Genomic DNA, 26,562 nt, shown 5'->3' with positions numbered 1-26,562 from the left:
TTGAGATGCACTTTAAGAAGCCTTTGGACTGTTTGGCATCACAACAGCTAATCTGCATTTGTATGTTCCAAAAAAAGACTGTGTAATGAGGCATTGTTTTTGAGATGTCTGTCCAGCTTTGCGTCCATCCGTGCATGCATAGCAGATTTTCGTTGTCGCATTAACTTGTGAACTGCTGAAGACATTTTGACCAAACTTGGTGTAACTATGTACATTGATGCAACGATGAACTGTTTCAAGTTTGGGTTCAACAGGTCAAAGTTTGTGCCCATTGAAAATCATTTTTCAGTTCATTACTCGAGTTAGCATCTGATGTTTTCTCTATCTTTTCTCTCACACGTTTTCTCTTGTGACCCTTAATACGAGCAATCGCCGTGGCGTCACACAATCCGGAAGTTGTTAGTCGGGTGGAATTCCGACTTCCGGTATGCATGTCACAGAATGTTGCGTCTCCAAGTACGGTGCATATTACCATGGCTTGTGGTGTCCATACAATGAAGTCGCACATTGCACACTTACAAACCATCATCTGCGTTTGTACGTGGGTGTTTTTCAAGTTACCGAAGCTATCTAAACAGTACTGTTGATCGCCTATGGCGCTCGGGTCGACTGGCGAGACGCTCCTGTACTTGAACGGACATTTGATTTCAATTACTGAGGTTCCATGGCATGTACATCTACTAATCCCGTCCGGTGACCCAGCTATGAACGGAAAACTACCATCGATCACCAAGCCTGCCTCCTCTACCTTAAAGTTGTCATGGATTTGGCACATATAAGCACTGTACTCGTGTATCGCGGTTGCTTCGTTGTCAATATCCCATTTCACAGCCGGCACACAAGAAATATCTGTTGTATCGTGCTTCATGATTTGGTTCATGGCAGTTTTCGGATCTCTACATTTGAGTACGGTATGAGCGATGCTGGCAGTTATGCGGCCACGGCGATGTGCATGACACAGGGCAGAGTTGGCCTGCAGCTTTGTCGCATTTGACAGCCTGATGACTTGCTCCGTTGTGGCCAATGTCCGCTTAACCACCGTCTCCACCGTACATGTGTCCATCGCTGTAATGTAAAAAAGAAAGTTTAAAAAGTATTTTTGAATGTACATTCCGTGTTGCATACTTGTTTTTAGAATACATTGTACTTTCTATTTTCTAATATGTTGCATTCTGTTGCTTCATTTACCTGCTATACTTTAACGTGAGTGACTGTTGCCAGATACATGGCGTCTGCACCATGATCACCAGCTGCATCACTGGGAGCAGTGTCCATATCACTGTCCGATTTACAACATGATGCGGCCTCTGGACACATCCTTCAGAAAGTCGAGTTGCTGCTCGACTTCCTCTGCTGTTAATTCGGGGACCCTTTCTCGACGCTTTTTACGTGATTTAAAACCGTGATGGGGATGACTGAGACCCAGATCTTCAGCCCTGGATGGAACAACGTCCTTTTTATAGTACTTGCTCCATATGCACGTCACACTCGTACAGGCTTCATCTGAATTAACCCCATTACACGTGACTGCTTCGATTGCGAAAAGGATTGCAGCCACGTGGCTACAGAACTCGCCCAAACCTGCCATACAATTGCAATGGGCCGCTATGACATAGCCCTGTGTTTTATCTAGGCAAAGCCCTAGTTCATATGGTTTGTCGGTCACGCACTGTCTGGGTACAACCAATCCCTTAATGAAAACAACAGAACTAACTGCGGGTATTTCATGCTGGAGCACCTCATGAACATGGCCCGAAATGAAATAATTATAGGCATCCAGTGATTTATAGGCCTGTAGCGCTTCTCCCGTGAATAGTCCTGGTGTTCGAATGAGGTAATTATATGTACTGGAGCGAGGGCAGCTGCCTTGGATTACATATCCACCTATTGGTCGGAATGGAATAAGGATCAGGCAGAATAATCTCCACTTCACCCATGCAAACTTTCAACTTTTCTTCATATCTCGCCCAATCGGTGGTAGACAGGGATAGAAAATATATCGAAGGAGTGCCCATATGGAATGATCAGGTTCTAAATAGATCAAATTTGAAGGAAACAATATTCAAATATACCGCCACACTTTATCTCCATGCAAAGCGAAAGTAGACCGGAAGTTGGACTGCCACCCGATAGTTCGCGCATGCGCACAAACGCTCAAATGTTTACATACAGCGATCGCTCGTATTGAGATCGAATGTAACATTGGTTGACATCTAACTTGGTGGAAGCATATCCATTGACGTATTCACATCACATTCTATTTTCTATTATATTTACTTTGTATTTGAAGAGTGGGCATAATCAGGTGGAAATGGATGAGGATGTAAAGGAGAAAACGTCCTTTTTTTAATTTTTATGTTACTGGAAAGGGCTTTTGGTAATTTGTGTTTTGCTGTTTGGGTTATCCATTGCTACTGCAGCTATTGAGCGTTTAATGGAGTGTGTCTTGATTGGCTTCCCTTGGCAGACATGTCTGGTCTATTTAGATTATGTCCTAATCCACGCTCCCACATTTGAGCAAGGTGTATATAATATCCTCGGGTATTTGACAGTTAAATGGGACAGAATTGAAATTGAATCAGAGCAAATGCAAAATTTTTAGATGCGGGGTTACTTCAATCACACGATCATTGAGGATTGGGTGACCATGGATCTGACGAAGGTGAGCAATGGGGTTCCCCACGCCCAGTAATGTGTGGGAGATGAGGGATTTTAGGCCTATGGTCTTACAACAGGAGATTTGTGTTGAACTTTGTGGAAAGAGCCAGTCTGTTGCATCCATTGACTCAAAAGAGGCAAAAACATGTTTTCTTTGTTTGAGTGAGGCTCGTTAATTATAGCGCCAATGCATTTAATCACCTCAGACAATGTCGAGTTGGAGCACCAATCTTGACGTACCCGGTAAGCAAAGGACAATTCATCCTGGACTGATGCAAACCAGGAATTATTTGGTGCTGTACTGTCACAGGAACAACAAGGCGTCGAGAGAGTAATAACTTGTGACATCCATATGGCCAGTGGGGCTATCTCGAAGCCTGAATTAAATTATTGCAATAATTATGGGAATTGCTGTCTGCAGTTGGTCACTTTCACCTTTGCCTTTATGGGAGGGAATTTGTGATCAGGCATCTTGCAATGGCTCCTTCAGTTCAAAGATCCAGAGGGACAGATTGAAAGGTGGCTTGAGAGGCTGCATCAGTGCAATTTCAAAGCGATTATTATTGACCTGTAAGGCTCATGCCAATGCAGATGCACTCTCATGGTGCCCTTGCCTGCAAAAGAAATGCAAATTTTGTGAAAGTCATGAAGCCAAAGATTTGATTGTCATGAAGAGCAAATTGGTGCATGCCTATATGTAGCAAGAGTGAACATAGACAAACATTACCACAACCCACTCCTGGTGAATTTGGTGAAGTGGACTGGGGTAAGAGTCACAGGGAGGCTCCTTTTGGGTCCCCTTTTTCATTGGCTTTAGGAAGAGAGACCCTCATGGGAAGACATTGCATCACTCAAGACACAGGTAAAGACATTAAGGGCACTATGGCTGGTTCCTGCTCTGCAAAAGGAAATTTTATACACTAATGGTTGGTACCTTCTTCAGATGCAGTCTTTATTGGTATTTTACCAGAGCAGTTAAAAAGTCAGGTTAAGGGGCATGTGCATGATCCAAAGACTGTATGGCATTTGGGCATGCCAAAAGTTCTTGCTAAATTGAGATAGAAGTTGTACTGGGTGAATTTGGACCGAAACATACAAAAATGGTGTAGGTCATGTTACCTCTGCATGGCCACAGAAAGGAAAATCCTCGCTTCAATTGTTTAATGTGGGGGCACGTCTTGAACGGGTGGCGGTAGACTTGGTAGGGCCCTTACCTTGCACCCATTGAGATAACCAGTACAACATGGTAGTAAAGCCAGGAGGCTGGGCTGGTAGCGCAAGTGTTGGTAGAGGGGTTCTTCACCAGTTTTCGTGTTCCCCGTGAGCTCACACGAACCAGTGAAATAAATTTGAGTCAAATTGTTGTTGCCATTGCCCAAGCTCCAAGAGATTCATAACATCAGGATGACTCACCTTCGGTTTGAGTCCGGTGGAATGGTGGGTAAGGTTCAACAAGGCCTTGCTGAACGAGCTGGCCTTGTTTTCCACCGAAGGCCAGTCAGATTTGGATGAACAACTGCCATTTACTCTGATGGTGTATTGGGTTGAGAGATAGGGTCCCCATGGATTTCTGGTTGAGATTGCCACCAGAGGACCAACCTGTGAAAGGTTCTGTTGCTAAATTGAAATAAAGTTTGAACAAGGCTGATGAGATTGTGAGGAAGCAAAATCGACTTTGCTTCCTCACAGATGAAATTGAGGTAAGACACTCAAGTACATGGCTTGAGGTTTCTCTCTGGATAGCTGATTTGGCTTTATTGCCCCGGATGAAGAAAAGTGTGTGCCCCAAGCTTGCATCCCCCTGGAAGGGCCCCATAGTGGTGCTCTGACAGTTAACGGATGAGGTTTTCAAAGTTCGGATTGATCTGCATATTCTTCCACAGATAGTCCACTGTGATCAGATAAGCCCTCATCTTGGTCAAGGGATGGATTGGCAGGTCGGCGGAAAGATTGCCTGCACAATAGGCACCACTGGAATTGAACAACCTTCGGACCGGACGTCATCAACTCACGTGTCCCAAAAACCTGCTCTGCAGCTCTTGCACATCCTCTCTCTGCCCTTTTCACCCTGCCATTTTTGCAAGGTCATCTCCCATGTGCTTGGAAATCCACTGACATCACTGCACAATATAAAAAGGAGCAAAAACTGATCCCCTTAACTGCAGCTTGATCAACTTAATTCTAATCGTCAGCAAGGTCATTGAATCCATCATAGCAGTTGATATGACATCTTTCCTTTTCTCCAACAGTCTCATCTCAGATCAACAACACAGATTTGCACAAGGTCACTCCACCTTGGACATGCTGCTTCTACTCACTCAACAATAGATGGAGGCCATCAATGTCAGACATGAGATCAGGGCCATCTCTCTCGACATATCTCGTGCTTTTGATACAGTCTGGCATCCCACCTTGTTCTCCACACTCTCTGCCTATGGTATCCAAGGCCAACTTCGCACATGGCTTACTGACTTCCTCTACTCTTGTAGTCAATGTGTGGCTCTCAACAGAATCCTTTCATCTCCTCTCCCTGCCAAGGCTGGAGTGCCCCAAGACAAGGTCTTGGGCCCACTCTTATTCCTGATCTTCATCAATGATGTCTGATTCTCTGGAAAATCATCTTTATCGATTTGCTGATGACCACTCTCTGATGTGACATAGATCTCTCATCCTTCAGACAAGCAGGCTGCAGCCTCTTCCCTTTCTTTAGACCTTGAAAGAGGAAGTTCAGTCATTCAAACGACTGGTTCTCATTATCAGTCATGATCTTTCTTGGGCAAATCACATTTAAAATGTTGGCATCTTAAGCCAGTTGCCGTCTGGGCATCCTCCATCATACAAAGTCCTTCCTTGGCACACCTGAACTCCTATCCACCTACATGACTTTCATCCGCAGCTTGATGGAGTCCTGATCTCCCCTCTAAGCTCTGAGAAACCAAAGTCTTTAAGACTGTTGGAATCTCTCATGATGAAGCTGAGTCTATTGGCCAATCACTTCGCCATCGCAGACAGGTCGGTGGTCTCTCTATTGTCTACCGCCTCCTTTCTGGTCTTGCACCCTCTGCTATTTCCCGTGTTTCCCCCTCCACTCCCCTAGGATTCTGCAGGGCTCACACAGTCCACAATCAACCCCCTTCTGATGAAACTACATAAATCCAGGAGCATTGTTCACCTCCAATCATTTGTTCCTCTTTTTCCCACCTGTGGAACCAACTTCCACATACTCTTCAATCTCATTCTTCCCTCCAGGTCTTCAAGATAGTTGTTCACCATCTCAGATCATCCCCAATCCAAAACCATGATCTTTTCTACCCTCGTTAACCCCTCACCCAAATCCCTCCTTCCAAATTTCCAGTTTTCATCCTGAGAGTTTCCTTTTGTATCCATCTTGTCTGCCCCATGCATCCTGTCCTACCCCATCCCAATTCCTCCCCACAACCATTGTTTGTCTGCCTTAGCTTTCGGCTCTGCTGTTGATGCTTCTCCTCCTCACTCTGCTGTTCCATTTGTCTTGTTGCAATCTGATCTGTTCAGTATACAGTGTATACTCTTCTACGAGCCTCGAACATGCATACAAAAAAAAAAAAAATGCAGGCGAGTTGCAGAATTGATGTGGGAAAATGGAGGTGGCTGTAAGTGTCAGTATATTGCACTGAGTGTAAGGGGGTTGGAAATTTGCAAGACAATGTAGTTGCGTGTGCGTGCGTGCGCATCACGTGACTGAATTTTTGGTACCTTGTATGATGGTTAAGTAAGCAGCAGAGGAAGAGAGAATATTGTGTTTATATTTGGAGGGAGGGCATGGGGTTTTGGGGGGGGAGGGGGCTGAGGATTATGCTTGTCTGCAGGTGGTTTAATCTCTCAGGGATTGAGTGATGTGGAACTCCACCCTGCTTCACCTCCCTTTGCTCGAGCAGTGACTGTGTATGGAATTTGTTGGGAGGAGGGTCAGGTTTGGTCGGCGAAGATGCAGGAAGGCCCTTGGCAAGGATGGATAGCTAATGGAAGACCATTTTAGTGACCACATCCAGCGAGGACACAGCAATCTTTAACCCTTTGAACCCTTGCGGCTGTTTTACCGGCCGCTATTCAAACCACCATATTCCCAAGCGGCCGGTTGACCAGCAGATATTCAAACCCCCATATACCTGAGCGGCCGGATTTTTCTCTCGGGAGCCGAAAGTTCAAGGAGCTCAGGTTTCAAAGGGTTAAGGGCTCATCGGATTTTTACTTATCCATTTTTACCATGCCAGGCCATGACCACATGAGATAAATTTGATGCCATGATCTTGTGTGGCGGGGGGGGGGGGGAGCATATTTCTAATAAAGGTACAACAAGGAAATGGGCATCTCTGTCCTTTCACTTGAAAGGCATGGAATCATGCAATTGATTGGGTATGTGTGCTGCTGTCCTGAACCGTCGCAGATCGCATCCACAGGGGATGGTGTCTTAATTATTTTTATTATAATTGTCAGGCATTCCTTTGTTTTGTGCTTCTTTCATTTCTCCCTGTCCCAGGATCGTTGCTTTTCTCACCTGAAAGTGAAGAATTGGAAGGGGGTGGGTCTATTATCCTTGAAATTTTTGAATGTGCATTTTTCATTGTATATTGTTGGATAGTGATGGCCCCATCTTCCACAGCTTCCTGTAATTTAGGTTAATTAGAGAATGAATGATTACGGATTAAGGCCTGGCTTTGGGTGACCTTGTCAGGAGCCCAAAGGCAAGGAGAGGGGACTGTTATGTTTGTGTGAAAGAGGGCATTAGTTATATCAAGGCCTTGAATGGCGAGCGTTCACGTAGCTTTTAGAAACTCTTCCTCTATTGGTGTGTTTCTGGTCAGGTGTCTTTTGTTGTGCCCGCGAGGACACGGGCCATGTCTTATTTAGAAATAGCTAGCTTACGGTGTTCCGTCCATTTTCTGTATATGGGTGGAAGGATCTCGGGTGGGACGTTTCCCCACCACCAAGGAGATATCACCCTCCCTGCAGCTGTCAGTGGACGCACGTAAGACGGCCATTAGTTCGTTGTCAGTCGACAGTGTAATATATTATATATATATATATATATATATATATATATATATATATATATATATATATATATATATTGGGTCAGTCGACAGTGTGCAAGATAGTAATTGGTGTGCACTGCTTTGGCACAGAAGACAGGGATTGGTCTGTAATTTCAGCATGGATGGCGGTGATTGGTTCGATGTCTTGTTGTGGAAGGTGTAGGAGACTCGGTGGTGTAATAGTTAGAGTGCCACTCCAAGCCTGGGAGGTTGGCAGTTCAAACCCTGGCAGAGTCATCCCAAATACTTTTAAAATGTTATGTGCTGCTTCCTTGCTTGACACTAATATCAGCATTTAAAAGGATAACAGCATGTACAATCTCCACCGGTTGGCATCCAAGGGGAGGAGGAAATTTTTTCTCAGTAAATGATCCACTGACAGCAGTGAGAAAGTCATTGTTGTGGTGACACTGGTACCCAGAAAGCTCTTGGAAGTGACGACACTTCCCTCAAGTTCAGGGGACGTGTTTGTCTCCTCCAACAGTCCTGTGTTTCCTCATGTATTTGTCTGTACGTCCATCTGTGTCGCAGCTTCACCACAAACCTTAGATCCTGTTCAAAAAAGGTGGCCATTGGCTCAATGTGCAACAGACGATGATTGGTTCGTTATTGTCTGCTTGCATAGGACAGTGATTGCTTGTAAGCGTCTGTCCTTGTGAAGAAAGCAATCGTTTGCTCGCTCCGGTCACCTGGGGTTTGCCAAAGCCTTCAGTGCAGGTGTGCATGTTTCAGAAGGGGGGTGGAATTGCACAACAAGCCCTTTCCCCTCACATCCGGAGCTCTTTCTGACAGAGATGGTTCCATGCTCTGGACACCTCGACGCTCCACTTCTGCTTGTCACGGTGACTTCCTGGCCCGCTGTCTCACTGCCGCTGCGACATTGCACCAGACAAGTTTCTATGTCGTATTTTGGGTTTTTCATCCGATGCCTTTCTTCTCCCTTACCTGTTTTTGTGTGCATGAGTGATTTCATTGTATATTGGCACCTTGAGAGTGATATTTGTCTTGTGTTCGTTCTATCGGGATTTTGTTTATCATGTCAAGTAATAATTTGTTTATGTTGTATTTTCGTTTGGCATCGTTGAATGGGCGAAATCAATAATAATCCTGTTTTAGAACCGGTGTGATCGACCACACCAGATCACCGTCTGACCACGTGGCGTTGGTTCAGAAGATAAACCTCGCCTGGAAACCTTATCTTCATCATGCCATGTTAACTGCCACAACTGTGGTCACATGCTGTGGTGATGTGTGTGTGTGTGTGTGTGTGTGTGTGTGTGTGTATGTGTGTGTGTGTGTGTGTGTGTGTGTGTGTGTGTGTGTGTGTGTGTGTGTGTGTGTGTGTGTGTGTGTGTGTGTGTGTGTGTGTGTGTGTGTGTGTATATGTATATGTATATGTATATGTAGTATGTGTATATGTATATGTATATGTAGTATGTGTATATGTGTATATGTGTATATGTGTATATGTGTATATGTGTATATATGTATATATGTATATATATATATATATATATATATAATATACACATCCTATATATTATTTCTGTTAACGTCTGCGCATAATTTGACGTTTCTCCTCCGAAACTGCCAGACGGATTGTCGCCACTTTCGGCATGCAGGTGCTCTGTGGTCTAATGAACAGCATGGGCTATGTGAGATCGTGCCAGATGGACACGTTTGGGAATTTTTGGCGATTTTCTAATTTTTATATTCGTTTGCATGGCGACGTGTGACGTTCACCGCTGAGAGGCGTAATGACGTCATGACATCATCGGTCATTTGCTGACGTCATTACGTCTGTCGTCGACGACAGACCGTCACCGCTGAGAAGCGTAATGCCACTCCGAGAAAACAGCGTCTGCAATGTAAAACCCTCTTCTGCACATGCTCACTACCTCAGAAGGTGAATTTGACACAAAAATGTAACAAACATTGTATATTAAGAAATTCGATAAATCACATTGTGAACACTGGATATATTGACGTCCTAACGAACCCTCACTTTCGAAACTTCGCGCAGAGTGTGGGTTTGGCTAGTGTGTGTGTGTGTGTGTGTGTGTGTGTGTGTGTGTGTGTGTGTGTGTGTGTGTGTGTGTGTGTGTGTGTGTGTGTGTGTGTATATATATATATATATATACATACATACATACATACATACATACATACATACATACATACATACATACATACATACATCTCTATTATAATACCAGGCTTGCACACTAAAAACTCGGCTCGCCGTCACACGATCCCTATGAAATTGCTGTGGCACTTAGCGGACATGCCGACAATGTTTGGGAAGTCTTGGCGTTCCATAGTACCACTTGCATTTTGCACAATGCGTATTTTTGTCATTCCCCGTGTACGGTCTGTCGTTTGCTACCACCTATGTTGTACTGCTATCCTGTGCATGTGCACGGGTATCGCTAGTATATATATATTAGGGAGAGGAAATATTGCCCTCACCTTAACCATTTTCAGTTACATCATATTAAAAACACAACTTCTCTTCCATTGCTATCAGGAAATTCACCCACTGCTGTGGAAACGTGTGGCGCTGGCTTGGAATGGTGAAAGATGATTTTTTTTTTTTGTATACCTTGTCGAGGCTCGTATGAGAGCTAACAGACAACTCGCAGCAAGGGGGCATGAGACAAGAGTGGCGGGAGTGGAAGGGACAAAATAGTGGGGAACAGACACATTAGGTGAACTGTGGAAGGGAGAGGGATGGGGATGGGACGGGGAACATGGCGACGAGAAGATGGACATTACAGGGATTTTCAGGAAGGAAAGCAGGGGAATTGAAGGAAGTGGGCTTGGGTGGGTTATCAGGAGTAGAAAAGATCAAGGATTTGGATGGGGGAAGATAAGAGGTGGTGGTGAACAGCTGTTTTGAAAGCCTGGAGGGAAGAATGGGAAAGAATAGAGTGAGGAAGTTTATTCCAAAGGTGGGAAAAAAGAGGAATGAAAGAGTGAAGATGAGCAGTGATTCGTGATTTTGGTAGTTTTACCAGAAGGGGGTTGTTGGCAGACCTTGAGCGCCCTGTGGAAATGTGGTGGGGACAAATCACAGAGAGAGCAGGGGGGGCAAGGCTGGAGAGGAGTCGGTAGAAGACAGAAAGACCACCGACCAACCAGCGGTGATTGAGTGAGAGGCCCAAAGACTCAGCTTCATTGCGGGAGATGCCGATGATCTTAAATGCCCTGGTTTCGACAGCGTGATTAATATATTTGCTTGGTTTCACAAACAAATCTGATTATTCCTTCATTCTCTTGGTGAGGGGTGGAGGGAGGGAGGGAGGGAGGGAGGGGTGGGGGTGGGGTGGGGGTGGGGGGTGGTGTTATCCCTCCTCTTGGTGATTGTCTTTGTTTATTGGTGAAACTTTTGCTTAATATAATTACAGACAGCTTTTATTTTTTTTGTTTTTTTAATGTCTCAGCTTTATATGTGGTCTTTTCAGCTTATTTAAAATGAATTATTTTGAATGTTTTAGATCGAGCTAATTTCCTCATGATGAAGCAAAATTTAGAGCGTCCGTGAGTCGGGGGGGGGGGGAGGGGGTCTCAAGGGTTTTATTCTGACCCTGGTTTAACTGTTCCAGAGACTTTAAAAATGTTAGGTGTTGCTTTTTCACTTGACGTTCAACATTTGGAGGATAGAGCACAGATAGATCCTGCGGGTTGATATCCTATTGTGAGGAGGGGCAGAGATTTCTCTGTAAGCATGCTATTATATATCTCGGCTACTCTTCTGATATGGTGTCATGATATATTGGAAGGAATGACGTGAGCCACAAACAAGGGTTTCGGTCCATCTCTGAATATCTCTTGAGCCTTTGATACAGTCTGGCATCCAGCTTTGATTTCCACGTTTGTCTCGATTCGCAATTCAGGGGCCTCTGCTCAAGTGTTTGTCCTTTTCTCAGAACACTTCTCAGAAGTGTTCAGAAGAAAAGTGTTTTGGATTTTTCTCTTCAAGCAGAAACAGTGGGTGGCCGTTGATTGTCTTTTCCCCTGATTATTCCCTTCAGGCTCGGATTATACAAGGCTTTATCTTTGGACCTTCATTATTCTTGATTTGTAATTGATGATCTGTCTGATTCTCTTGAAAACCAACTTTACCTTTTGTGCTGCTTGCTCCACCCTGTGAAAAAATGATACATCACAGTTGTGAAGGCTGGTCTTTGCCAAATCCCTCTTGTCAGACCTGGATAATATAAGCCGCTGGTCAGCTACTTGGAATATGATGCTCTACGCAGGCAAGTCACACACTCTCACTTTCTCTCGACAAGGGTCAACAATCAAATTATCCAATTCACTTCTCTACATAACCACTGGAAGACTTGCAGTCCCTGTAACTATTTAACCATACTACGTACCATAACCTTTTCATAAACCCCAAGCTAGCATCAAAGGCCAGTCGCAATCTGGGTATTCTTCAGAGAACGTTCCTGAGCCACAGAGTTCATCACAGTACACAAGGCTTTCATACGAAGCTCGATGGAGTATTGCCTCTTACTGGTGTCCCTGCTTCCCCCCACCTTGTTCCTATTTTGCGGTTGAAAACTAGGCCTTCCACACCATGGTATCTCAGGCAGGAGTTGGATTTCTGAGGACTGTCGCTCTTACATCGGTGGCAATTGACAGACTCGATATTTTATACAAGCTTGCTTCTGTGCTTGCTCTTCTTGCCCTCCCCCAAGCTGTTTCAGGTGTCATGCTTCCCTCCAGAAACCCTTATCTGCTCTCACCCTCCCAAAGTCCAGATTTGTTTCACACCCGCATTTATTTGTCGCCTTATTCTACCGATTGCGGAATCGTTCCCTGTGTCCATTGTCTCGTTTTCCTCGCTCAAGTATTTAAAATGTGCTGTCCTTCACTACCTCATGTGCTCACATCTGCACGACCATGTTCTCTTCTGCACATGCTTTTTTATTTTATTTTAAATACACCCATTCTGTTCCTCTCTGTTGGGTCATTGTTGCTTGCTTTAGTTTTTTTCCTCCTTGTCTGTGTCTGCCTCCCTACCCTCTGGTGCTTTGTGAACGTGCTACCCTTTGTTGTTCAGCTCTCCCAGGAGCCTACACTGATGTGTAAATGTAAAATGCCCACACTGACTGTAGAGAAAAGTGACATCTCTGGCATCCAGATTACCAGGAAGTTGTGTTGCTTCTCACAAGGTGTTTTTTTTTAATATGTTAGAAAGGGGATGGAGGAGTCGTAACAAGTACAATCTCAGCTAGAATGTTTATGCGATTATTTATATATATATATATATATATATATATATATATATATATATATATATATATATATATATATATATATATATATATATATATATATATATTTCTCCACATTCAGTTTTATCCAGGGTTTCGTTTGTATTTTTTTTAATTTTATTTACTACTTCATCAACTTGATGTCATTGTTGCACTTTACATCCATTTGCATTTTGTGGAGTTGATTAATTTCATGATCAATAACTTTTTTTCCCTCTTACAGCATACAACATGATAGTTTATTCTGATTTTTGTTCTCTTCGACAGGCCTCTCGTGCCATGATCTTAAACAAAGCAACAGATTACATCCAGCATATGAAACGGAGGAACAGCAGCCACCAGCAGGATATCGACGACTTAAAAAGGCAGAATTCCATCCTGGAGCAACAGGGTGCGTACATATATTCCGTATTTACATAAGAATATGCTTGAAGCAAATTTGCAAAATATCTTTGCTAGATGTTGCAATTGTGGTACCATATCATAATATTCTCTCAATCTGCTGAAGCATCTTGCACTAACAAGGCATTGCACATCAGTTGACAAGGAAAATAGCCAAACTGCAGCAGAGTAGTGAAGTTGGAGAGAGAACACCCCACAGGCATAATTATAACACAAGATGCTGACTTACAAGGCTGTGTGACTCTATCTGGGGTCAGTTTGTTTCAATTTGTCAAAAGTGCAAGTTATTTTGTGAGAGAGATGTCAGAGGGGTTATTTTTACCCTCTTTTATCAAAGATTACAAGCATGCTTATTGGGAACGTGACCCCAACTAATGAGAACTCAGTCCTGCAACATTTGACCATTGTGTATCATTCCTGTTAGTCCTTTGACAAGCCTGAGCCCAACATCAAGCTTACCTGTGGTCGTCTCTCACTATCCTCCAAATTCTGGTGGTAGCTGCTTATGTCTGTCTCCAGTGCACATTCCCCTTCTGTATTTCACTCTTGAAGGATGCAGTAATGCTGAGTACTGCTTTCCATTATGGACTGGTGCCACCACATCCGTGTCTCCTCCATTCTGTGGAATCTAAAACTCTCAGAATTATTGGAATCTCCCGTGATGAGGCCAAAACGCAAGGCATGTTGCTTTCACTTCGCAGGCAGGTCAGTGGTCTATGGTTATTATTTTTGTTTTTTTGTTTTTTTTTACCGCTCCTTCTCCAATATTGATCCATCTGCTTTCTGTCCTTCAACCCTCCCTATCTACTCCAGGATGCATGCGTTCTTCCAGAAACCCAGTCCTAGTTGAATTCCAAAATCCAAGCTGACTGTACAAATGAAGTCTTTTATTGCTCGCTTTTCCCATCCATTGAACCACCTTCCAGAGGCTGTTTTATCTCATTCTTTCCTCTCGGGTTCAAAGCAAGCAGTGCACCACTATCTCTTGTCATCCCCAATTCTGTCCATGATCTTGATACCTCGTTTCTTCAACCAACTTACTTATTTTACTCCCTTTCCTCTTTTCCTGTTCATTCATTCCTTTGTTGATTGTCCCACTGTCAGTTCTACCTTGCTCTTCCATAAAGCTTACCCTCCCTCCTGTAAAGAAAATTAAAAAATAACATGTTTATAAGGAAGAGGGTCTGTTTGTGTCATAAAAATATAGAAAACAAATTCTCAACTAAATGTTCACAGAGGTATTAGTGAGGTTTGGGAGGGAAGAAATAGGCCCTCTGGCTTGATTTTACTGATTTCTCTGTTGATTTGAGTACATGAGGGTGTGTAGAATACAGAATTGAATGCTGTCCAATTTACAAATGACGTTTTGGTACCTTAATTAGGCATTTCATGTAATTTAACTGATTACCTGATTTTAGGGAATGCCTTAACTTCTGAAATAATGGACATAGAAGGATGAAAATTTGGTGTCTAAATGTAGGTTTTTGCGTACGGGAATCGATTGGGACAAGAATCTTGCCGATTGAAACACTCCCTATATCAGTGTTTCTCAACCGGGGTTCCCCAGAACCCTAGGGTTCCGCAAGAGGTCGCTCGGGGTTCTGCGAGAAACGGTAATAAATAGGCGAATATATTTTTGAGTAGTTTTTGTTTGATTTAATATTCGTAATTTTACTATACACGTACGGCATATTGTTGGAAACTCCTTGGTTATTATAATAGAGGCTTCAACCTCTTATATTATTTACAATTATAACAACCATAGGGAATGTATTTAACGATGTCTATATGGCGCCAGTGTGAAACCGCCCTCACTGGTTAGTGGACGTCCTGTACGCGGCGGATTCGTGTATCATTGAGTGACTGACTCAAGTACGGGACGCATGCACGGTGTCCATCTATCTTCTCTGTGCTTCCTAACGCGAAGTCTCTCTCTCTCTCTGAAGGTTAGTTCTTCTGTTTACCTTTATTGCTTCAGCTTTATTTGTTTAAGTTTTGTTGATCAAGTTACATGAGGTGTGTTTTTTGATTGTCAAACAGACTCGGGGTTGACAAACACTTTCAAAAATGACGTTTTCAAACGAACAAAAAAAACCCCCCTTTTTTATGAATTAAAACCTCGGTGTGAGGTCTCATAAGCGAGCAGTATGTTTTTTTTTTCATTGCCAATAAATTTGACAAAAAGGGGGTCATTTTTTCCTTAAACCAGGTATGCGAAAAAAAAATGTTGTATTTCCCATGTGAACTACGATAAAAATATAAAAGAGTTGGATATTAATAATGGTATATAATAATTTTTATGCAGGGGTTCCCTGAGACATGAAAACTATTTCAAGGGTTCCACAAGGGTAAAAAGGTTGAGAAACGCTGCCCTATATAATAAGCATAAATCCAAGATGGCCACCTGCAAACCCCCGGATATCGGAGGTTTCTTATAACTACCAACTTGGTAGAAATGGAACGATGACTTGTGTGTCCCAATATTGGTTTTCATGTGTGGGGAATTAAATGATGCAATATGTTTTTGATATTTGAGCATCCCTCATTAGTCTTCTTCTTCTTCTTCTTCTTCTTCTTCTTTCGGCTGGTCCCGTTCGGGGTCGCCACAGCGGATCATCCGTATGATCCGCATAGTGATTTGGCACATGTTTTACGCCAGATGCCCTTCCTGACGCAACCCTGGTCGCCTCTTACTACACAGGGATATGGTACACCTATTTTAACCGGGGAATACACCGGCCCAGTACACTGGTACTCATTTCGCCGACCTCGGAAGGATGACAGGCTGAGTGAACCCCCTGGTGTATTAATTCAGTGGCCCAATGGGGATTGAACTCAGGACCTTTTGGATCCCAAGCCGCTGCCCTAACCACTGTGCCAACACCAGGCTCTTGAGCATCCCTCATTAGTATAAATCCAATATGGCTGCCGTACGATACACCCGATGAATCGCCGATATGGGTAATCTCTAATAACTTTTGAAGTAAAGGATATGGAAATATGATTTTGGTATCTCATCGGTTTCCAGTTATGGGGGCTTGATTAAAGATAAGATTGTGTTGATTGGAGCATTCTATATTGTCATAAATCCAATTATAGCCAAAAACAACATGATAAATTTGAGCGAGATCATCAGACATTAAGTGAAAACGTGTTTATCACAATATCATACATGGTATCATCTACCATTCATCATCCATCATATCAACTGATCATTTTCTTATGTCATCAATCATCAAACTTTATAATCATGTGAACCAACAATCATATCTCATCATCATATTAAGCCATCTATGTACAGTGGGGAGAACAAGTATTTGATACACTGCCGATTTTGCAGGTTTTCCCACTTACAAAGCACGTAGAGGTCTGTAATTTTTATCATAGGTACACTTCAACTGTGAAAGACGGAATGTAAAACAAAAATCCTGAAAATCACATTGTACGATTTTTTTAAACAATTAATTTGCATTTTATTGCATGAAATAAGTATTTGATACATCAGAAAAACAGAACTTAATATTTGGTACAGAAACCTTTGTTTGCAATTACAGAGATCAGATGTTTCCTGTAGTTCTTAACCAGGTTTGCACAGACTGCAGCAGGGATTTTGGCCCACTCCTCCATACAGATCTCCAGATCCTTCAGGTTTTGGGGCTGTCGCTGGGCAACACAGACTTTCAGCTCCCTCCAAAGATTTTCTCTTGGGTTCAGGTCTGGAGACTGGCTAGGCCACTCCAGGACCTTGAGATGCTTCTTACGGAGCCACTCCTTAGTTGCCCTGGCTGTGTGTTTCGGGTCGTTGTCATGCTGGAAGACCCAGCCATGCCCCATCTTCAATGCTCTTGTTGAAGAAAGGAGGGTGTTGGCCAAGATCTCGCGATACATGGCCCCATCCATCCTCCCCTCAATACGGTGCAGTCATCCTGTCCCCTTTGTAGAAAAGCATCCCCAAAGAATGATGTTTCCACCTCCATGCTTCACGGTTGGGATGGTGTTCTTGGGGTTGTACTCATCCTTCTTCTTCCTCCAAACACGGCAAGTGGAGTTTAAACCAAAAAGCTCTATTTTGGTCTCATCAGGCCACATGACCTTCTCCCATTCCTCCTCTGGATCATCCAGATGGTCATTGGCAAACTTCAGACGGGCCTGGACATGCACTGGCTTGAGCAGAGGGACCTTGCGTGCGCTGCAGGATTTTAATCCATGACGGCGTAGTGTGTTACTTATGGTTTTCTTTGATACTGTGGTCCCAGCTCTCTTCAGGTCATTGACCAGGTCCTGCCGTGTAGTTCTGGGCTGATCCCTCACCTTTCTCATGATCATTGAAGCTCCACGAGGTTAGATCTTGCATGGAGCCCCAGACCGAGGGAGATTGACTGTTAACTTGAACTTCTTCCATTTTCTAATAATTGCGCCAATAGTTGTTGCCTTCTCACTAAGCTGCTTGCCTATTGTCCTGTAGCCCATCCCAGCCTTGTGCAAGTCTACAATTTTGTCCCTGATGTCCTTAGACAGCTCTCTGGTCTTGCCCATTGTGGAGAGGTTGGAGTCTGATTGATTGAGTGTGGACAGCTGTCTTTTATGCAGATAACGAGTTCAAACAGGTGCAGTTAATACAGGTAATGAGTGGAGAATGGGAGGGCTTCTTAAAGACAAAACTAACAGGTCTGTGAGAGCCGGAATTCTTACTGGTTGGTCGATGATCAAATACTTATTTCATGCAATAAAATGCAAATTAATTATTTAAAAATCATACAATGTGATTTTCAGGATTTTTGTTTTAGATTCCATCTTTCACAGTTGAAGTGTACCTATGATAAAATTACAGACCTCTACGTGCTTTGTAAGTGGGAAAACCTGCAAAATCGGCAGTGTATCAAATACTTGTTCTCCCCACTGTATGTACAATCTTAAACATCATCATCATCAACAACCTGGTAATCCAGCACATTTGAGTAATCAGTGCATTTACAAAGAGGTGTACAAACTAATCCGTTTTTCATGCAGGAGCAGTTCTTTTTGCCTTCACAGTTGCCCTTACACCCACACTTGATCAACTCTAGAACTGCTACAGGGGCTGGTTTGTTCAAACATCTTGCTCTCATGAGTTCATTTTCAACTCGCTCTGAGCCATTTGATTTGATCGTGGGTAGGGTAGGGTAGGGTAGGGTTTGGTTCACGATCAGTGTGACCACTCCTCATTTTCATAAATGCCTTGGTGAGCCAATGAGAAAAACCAATAATTCACAAGGTTTCGAAAAAGCAATGATAATAGAAAACCTATACGCCAAGAAAACCTATAGAAAACCAAGACGCCAAGGTGAACAATGAATAGCCAAGATCTTGTGAAAAAAGCCAAGGAGTGGTCACACTGTTCACGATAACTCGTCTCTCTTTCAGATATAATTAACTCTATGTGAGGAATTTGCATTCCACGAGTGGGTGGTAGCTTTTCCCTATTGACATTCCTGGTGCGGAAGAGTTCCCATCTGGGTTCTGCCATGGTAGTGCATTTTATGTTCAGAGAGCCGATCTGGGTGATTAATCACTCGATTATGCCCAATGGCTTCATCATTTATGTGCATGTCTGTTTCACCAAAGTGCTGGAAGCTATGTAGAATAGGGTGGCCATCTGGATGAGAGATATACCCACTCATTCATCCAAGACTTCCTGGACATTCCCATAAACTTGCCTCCCCAATCAGCTCTTGTGAAGTTGTGGAACCAAAGTAGTCTACGAGTTTTTTACTCTTCCAGTACTTGCACCCTTTCATGAATGTCAATTGTACGGTAAATCTTTCTTCTTAGTGTAATCATGTTCAACTTCCTTTCACGCAGTGCGGGCATTGTCGTGGTCGCAACCATAACAAGAAGAAGAACGTCAGAATCCGGGGACCAAGCATCAGTATCTCAAGGTGATGGCTGAGTAACGTCAAGGACATGCAACGGTATCTGTGTGTCTGCCTCCTCATGAGAATGCTGTCTCATCACATCTGCAATAATGCCAGGGTGGTTGGCATAGCAGTTGCTCCCATTGGCAACGCAGAATCCCATGTCAGAATCTTTGAAAGCGAGTTGGAGGTTCTTGCCCAGGTGCTCTGTCAGCCTTGATTTGGTTTTGGTGTGAGCAAGAAACGCTTTCATTGTTACCTTGGTGATATTTGTGGTGTCACTGACTTCAAACTCACTGACGAGAGATCTATTTGCATTTATTTTTGCCCGAATCTTAGCCTTCAACAAGCCATCTATGTACTTGTCGAAGATAACTCGTCCCTTACTATAACCTTTCAGCATACGCTGGATGCGTTTGACGAAGGCAGTCGAGTAGTCACCGATGGTCTTCATTGATGTTTTCGTTAATCCTTGCACAACGGCTTGCCCATCAATGACGAGTGCTTTTTCTGGTTCAACCATCTCAATATCCATCAACTCCACCACTGTCATTCATCATCAGGACGGGCATTTCTTCTATGACCTTCATGATGGAACTCTTGTCAGTCGGGACGAGCAAATAACCGTCCCCTGCAAACATTGAGCGAGGTGTCACTGCTATCTTGTATTCTCCAATGGTTTCGTTCAACTTTGGCAGAAGTTCTGATCGAGATTGCTGAATTGTCAGAAACCTTGTTAAAAGCTGTCTCTCCTCCCGCAATTTGAGAACTTTTTCTACAAATGTTACATGGGTTTTTGACCTCCATGTACTGAGCATTTTCAACTTCCGTTTCTTCATGGAGTCCCAAACAGATGTGGCTGAAAGTGAGGTGGGATCGGAAAAGTTTGGAAGAAGCCATTGATTGACAAATTCCTTGAATTGACTTTGCCCAAACGTATCTCTGTTGAGAATGTCTCTTGATGTCAACTAAAATCATGGATGAGACTATGTTCTTGAGAGGAGCATTGAGGAACAGTTTGCCACCGCTGTGTGTGGAAAGAGTCCTTGATTTTGAGCACGTTCTGCATCATGCCTTGAGCAATGCTGCCTTGCAGCTGATAATGTTGCGTCCTTGAAGGTTCTGGTGAGTGTATACAAGTCATGGAACTGAGATACGATTTGGGTGAGCTCAGAGACAATAAGCATGAACTGATTCAGGGCAGCTTCATTCTGGGTGATCCCAGTCACACCCCCAGCCACCTTCAAGCACCAGATCTCCTACAAAGCCTGGTCCACCATCATGTTCACGAACAGCGTGTTCTTCTTGACACTGCAATCACCATCTTTGAGGGCCTTCTATGTCTCTGGACTCTGGATCTTCAACTCTTGTATTTGAGCAAGATGCACAGGTATCAGCCTGTCATGGCCATATATATCAGGTATTAGCCTGTCATATTTGTACAAGTCATGGCCAAAGTAGTACTGCACTTGTTCAAGTGCTGCGATGCATCCCTCCAAATAACCTGATCGGCACCCACGAAGAAGGAGAAGGCAGTCAACTTGACGCTTGTAATTGGTCAGATATACAGCCAAATCACCACTCTGCTTATTTTCGAGGCTCTCGTTGATGTTGCTGGAAAGTCTGAACAGGCCCCAAATAGATCAGCTGAGCTTTTATCATAGTTATGCAGTTGTTCTCGTAGCTCCTTGCTCTTGTCATTGAGAGGTCCAGGAGGTGTTTAATCGAGAATCTGGTAAAACTTGAGATACCAGCAGGCAATTGTGCTCATTGTATGATATTTGAGTCCCCTCTTCAAGGTCTTTCCAGTGAATATCTGACAAATTGCAGCAGGAGAATAGAATCTGACTTCAATAGCAATGGCCTCAATGCCATTACCTTCTGAATATTTTCAGAGTGCTTGGAAAACTGCAAAGCACACATGTAGCTCCCCGGGGCGAAGGAACCAGTTTTTATTCACAGCTGATTGTTGAATCTTCAGTGCCCGGTCATAGAGATCAAGATCCAGTGTAATTACCTTCCTTTCTGGCTCTGGTCTGACTGTGACTGCTGATACATCTTGCATCAGCCTTAGAACTGTATACAGAGTAGCATGATCTGTCGGTGGTTGCCTGAATAATGGAGCGACCATGTCAATATTTGTTCGTGCATTGGTCTCGCCCTTTGATTCCATGAGGAGTGAATTTGTGGCAGACCACATTGCAAATGCTGAGGTTTTGTTGATCTTGACTCTTTTCCGAGTTGACCTCTCCACTTTCAAGACAGATCCTACAGCTGTAGAATCAGCAGGGCGCATGCCTACTTAAGTGCAGTCATTTGCGGACGAATCGGTAGATGTGCTGGCTTGAGCAGGGTCGTCAGTGACTTTTTCATTACCAAGGTAATTTGCCAGCATCCACACATGATCCTGCGTCTGATACTGATGAAGTTTCTTGATACTTTGAAACACAAACGAATCAAACTTGATTGGCTTCAGGACGAAACGTGGCTCATTAAGATATTTCACATTGATGCATTCTCCAATAGGTTGGTCTGGCACAACAATGGGATCATTCAGAAGTTGCGCCTCATCATCTTTTGCTTGAAGCGTGACAACAATCGCCCAATGCAAGTTGTTCTGCCATGGGCGGTATCTTCATTGAAATCCATCTTGTCTATGGCGAAGAAGATAGATTTCCCCTTCTTGACCCAACGTGGCAAACTGTACCTGCCAGTGACTTACATACATGCAACAACACCGGAATCCACTCTCTTCTCAATGTTGATGACAGGAATCAGAGCTTGTCCATAAATTTAAGTTCAAGAGGAGACTGATCAGGCTTTTGTTCTGCACCTTTTGGTGGATGGTGAGAGATCGGCCGACAGAAAGTGGGGTCTCCACAGTATTAACAAAGCCAGTATCTGCCTTGGGTTCGTGTGTGATCTGCTTGTCATTTTTGACTATGTGTAATCACCTGGGTCACAACGTCAATGGATGTGCGCACATGGCTCCCTCTTTCCAGAAACCTTTTTGGAAGGTTTCTGGAAAGTAACTTGAAACCAAACAGTAACTGCCTCAGAAATAATTCCAGCATCAGAAGATTTTCAAAATCTTCAAGGCTACCACTAAACTTCCAGTTTTTACAATGAACTAACAACTCTCTACGTAACCTGTAAGTCGTCCGAACAATATCATTCAAGATAGAATCACAATCATGAACAACATCAATGAGAGATTCAGTAGTTATCAAATTCTCACTTTCATTTTTGCGGAGTGATGGCACAAATTCAATTGAGGGTGCTTGCTCCAATATCAACCGTTTCAAGTGTTTGTTTTTTCTGATCCTGTAACAGCCCATCAACACCATGTTCACTCAATAGTCTTGCGTACTCATCATTTACTGCATTCATGTTTGTGACATCACCACGTGAAAGTGAGGATTTGACAGCATCAAGAAGTTCAAGGTCAGATATACCTCGATGCACAGAACAAACATTGGTATCATTAGTATTAAACGTGAGAGAATCTGAGTGCCTTCTTGTAACATTGACGGTGGTAGTACTTGTCAAAACATGAGCATCACCCAGGTCGACTAACTGAATGAGGTGCACACAATAATGATCATTGTTGGTGTCCTTTTTTTAATACTTAACAGAGATTGTCCCATATAATTGGTGGCTATACCTTGTGCATTGCTACAAAAGTCAGGACAAGGAGCAAATACAAATATCTTCTGCTGAGCCTCAACACCGCTGGCTCGACGAGTATGCCCGACATTGATTGATTTTTATGGATGCTTGGCCAATTTTGTGTGTGGTACCCTCATGACTAGAATTTGCAAATCTTTTCTCAACCATTTTCACATTAGCTATGTGAATAACTTTGTTGTGGCAGCTACTATGATATTTAACTCGTGCAAGATCTCCAGGAGACGGTTCACCCAAGGCCTCAGCAACATGTTTGTATTTCATGTCACCATTTTCGAGATTTATCTGGTCATATTTTAGAATATCTGTGATGTACTCGATGGATGCACCACACAAAAGCTTGTGGCTTTTTGAGTGTTTGCAATCACAGATGATGCATTTTGACATCCACTGCTCTGCTATGATTCCGTTGTTGGGTTCTGGTCTTGCCGTTCGATCTCCTATCGGGTTACTGAAAGAAAAAAAAATAAAAGAAAGAGAAGTTTAATGGGATAAAAATGAAAATGGGTTAGCTATGACCCATGAATTGATCATGTTCTTATGTGAGCCAAAAATCTTATGTTAGCCGTACCAAAAAAAAAAACCTACATTTAAACACCAAATTCATCCTTCCATGTCTATTGTTTCAGAAGTTTTATGGCATTCCCTATATCGGGTAATCAGTTAAATTACATGAAATGCCTAATTAAGGTACCAAAACGTCATTTGTAAATTGGACAGCATTCAATTCTGTATTCCACACACCCTCATGTACCCAAATCAACAGAGAAATCAAAATTATCAGCAAAATCAAGCTGGATTACATGGTCAACCTCACTATATGGTATCAGCTGTGAGAAAAATAATAATAAAGTGAAGTGACATTTTGGTCATGAGCCTTTCAGTGCAATGCGCTCCTCTGAAGTATCATGGGGAATGGGTCCCCACTCTGCACTGGTGAAGCTGCTTTCCATCTTATTACCCTTTTCAGCCATAGAGTCAGTCTCTGCTTCCTGCCAAGATATGCAAATAACAAGGAGAGTCCCAGCTTTGGTTCTTGTCCACTGCAGGTAGGTTCATGTCTGTGTGTTCTATTACCTCATGTCTTGCTGCTCCTGTCCTCTTGTTTCTTCATCGCCCCCACCCCCAGCCTGACCAGATCACATGCATTCTTCCAGAATCCCACACCTGGTTATCTTTCCATTCTGAATGCTCATCTCGATTCTTGCATCCATCTATCCTCCATCTGTTGAACTGACTCCTTGTATATGTTTTTCATGTTCCCTTTCTTGAGTCTTAGAAGGGTGCTTTCCATCACATCTTAAGCCTTTTCCCTTAACTGCCCTGCCCTCTCCTACTCTTGCTGACACCCCTTTCCTTTTTTTGCTACTCACCCACTCATTTGTGATATCTTTGACTCCCTGTTCTTCTTTGATCTCTTGTCGGTCTGTGACCATGCTGCCTGCCCTCTGTTGTTTCGGTCCTCCATGAGCCTACATTTCTGTTTACAAAAAAACATTCCAAACGATGGTTGTGTAAGGGCGTTTCTGTGGGGAAGTCGGAATCGCATACAACTTTGATTTGAAGGTAAAGTCCTGTTTGCTTCCCAATTTTGCGATTTCCTCAGTTGCATTCCCACTTCTCAGTCTCCGAGAGATTGTACCTTCCATGCACCACCACGAACGGTGCCACCACTAATTTGCTAAGTTCCTGTTCTAAATGTCATTTTTGTACCAATTCATTTTCTGATAACTGTGAACAAAAATGTTAACCAAAATGAATCCTCCTGCTCTCTAAAATAAGCGTTGCTGCTGCTGCTGTTGAAATTTTCCTGCACTGTCATATGAAAGGGAAAATAAAAGTTTTGCTTTTGACCGTGATAAAATATTCATCCAATAAAGCCGATAATATTTTAGACCAACCTTATGAGAAATGATGAGCAGTGTAAGGCTCATGAAAGAGCAGGGTGACAGGTGGTCTGAACTGACAGTGGGCCAGCAGTTGAACACACTAACCAAAGGAATGAACAGTCTGGGAAAAACAGGAGAGAGGATGGGAGGAAACACAGCAACCATTAAGAGTTTGGCTCAGCAGTGGTTTTGATGACTTTCCAATATGAATCATAATATGGCCTTGAGAAATAACGTTGATATTGTAGATTTCCGCCGCCGGCGTGCGAATGACCGCGTTTTGCCAAGGGCGGCTGTCTCGCCCACCGAATGGACAATCCAGTCGCGGCTTTCCGGATCAATGCCGGAAACCAGCCAAGGGTGTGTTTTTAAGCACACCACAGCCTTGTCAATATTCCACCCGCGCGCGACAGGGTCAATCGCCGAATTGTCGATATACCTAATTATTCGTGCGGGCAGACTACCGAGAGACTGTACCTCAACGGGGCTGCTGGGACACGAGCCGCTTAAGCAGCTCGCTTCCTTTTGGGATAACCGAGCGGGGTATTATCGCGCAGTTCCGTTGGACCCGATCACTTTACCGGCTATTTAAAAATCATCTATATTCCGAGTGCAAGATGGCAGCTCAATTAAGGGAAGAGGACGCAACGAACAGGTTTACATTCACACAAGGACATTTATTGTAATAAAGTACATAAGCAGGCATGCACGTATGCAATTGAACAAGGCAAAACACGCATGACAGGAGAACTGCAACCGTTCTACACAATCACTTCACAGTTTTTACTACTTAGTAGACATGGGCCCACGGGCCCACGGACACACACACACACACACACACACACACACACACACACACACACACACACACACACACACACACACACACACACACACACACACACACACACACACAATAAATGGTGGCTGAGGCCTTTCATAACGGGCTCCAGCTCGGAGGACAGGTGAGCTGAAACCCAGAGTCTATCTCGAACCTCTCCACCTCGTATGGTCTTCAAGTTGTTCGGACCTGGGCTCCAGCGAGAGCGAGCTGGATCCGATCGCCGTGAGCCGCGATCCTTCCCGAGCTCCCGCGAATCCTCCCACGCTTCTCAACACGTGCTGGTGAGACGAGGCACCGATCCTCCCTGTCGATGCGTCGATTCCCCGAGGAACCACCTCCAAGAAGAGGCCGACGAGTCGCACCAAGCCGGGAACCAAGCGGAGAACAAAGAGCTCCACGAACCAAGAAGAGCTAGCCGAGCAACCAGCTCAACTCTCTTCCGCAACGGCGCCAAGAGCGACCACTGCCGCGACTCTCCTCAGCACAAGCTCACAACCTCCGGCAGCTGACTCGACTCGACTCGACTCTCTTCCGATGAACATAGCTCTCCAAAAATTCTCCACCCGAGCCAAGCCGTGGCCGAAGCTCTACTGAACAACCAGCCAAGCAGAAACCGAAGCTCTACTGAACCACCACACGAGCAGAAACCGAAGCTCTACTGAACCACCACACGAGCAGAAACCGAAGCTCTACTGAACCACCACACGAGCAGAAACCGAAGCTCTACTGAACAACCAGCCAAGCAGAAACTGAAGCTCTACTGAACCACCACACGAGCAGAAACCGAAGCTCTACTGAACCACCACACGAGCAGAAACTGAAGCTCGA

At 43.8% G+C, this 26,562-nt stretch overlaps 1 protein-coding gene across 9 annotated transcripts in view; it reads left to right on the top strand.

Annotated features, from left to right (window-relative positions):
- MAX (MYC associated transcriptional regulator X) overlaps positions 1-26,562 on the top strand; it is a 97,935-nt gene that overhangs the window by 40,956 nt on the left and 30,417 nt on the right. For 5 of the 9 annotated variants that reach the window (XM_085870191.1, XM_085870190.1, XM_085870195.1 and 2 more), the window contains one exon: positions 13,286-13,409. In XM_085870191.1, coding sequence (XP_085726317.1) covers positions 13,286-13,409 — 124 coding nt within the window. Of the gene's footprint in view, positions 1-7,177; positions 7,220-13,285; positions 13,410-13,972; positions 14,126-26,562 lie in introns of all 9 variants that reach the window. The other 4 variants (XM_085870189.1, XM_085870188.1, XM_085870192.1 and 1 more) reach the window with 2 other exon arrangements.

Source organism: Eptatretus burgeri, chromosome 2 (genome assembly GCF_056783735.1).
Source record: "Eptatretus burgeri isolate ZD-2024b chromosome 2, Ebu_testis_v1, whole genome shotgun sequence".
Lineage (NCBI taxonomy): Eukaryota > Metazoa > Chordata > Myxini > Myxiniformes > Myxinidae > Eptatretus > Eptatretus burgeri.
The sequence above is the reverse complement of the archived record's forward strand: the minus strand, read 5'-3'. Positions and strand labels throughout refer to the sequence as shown.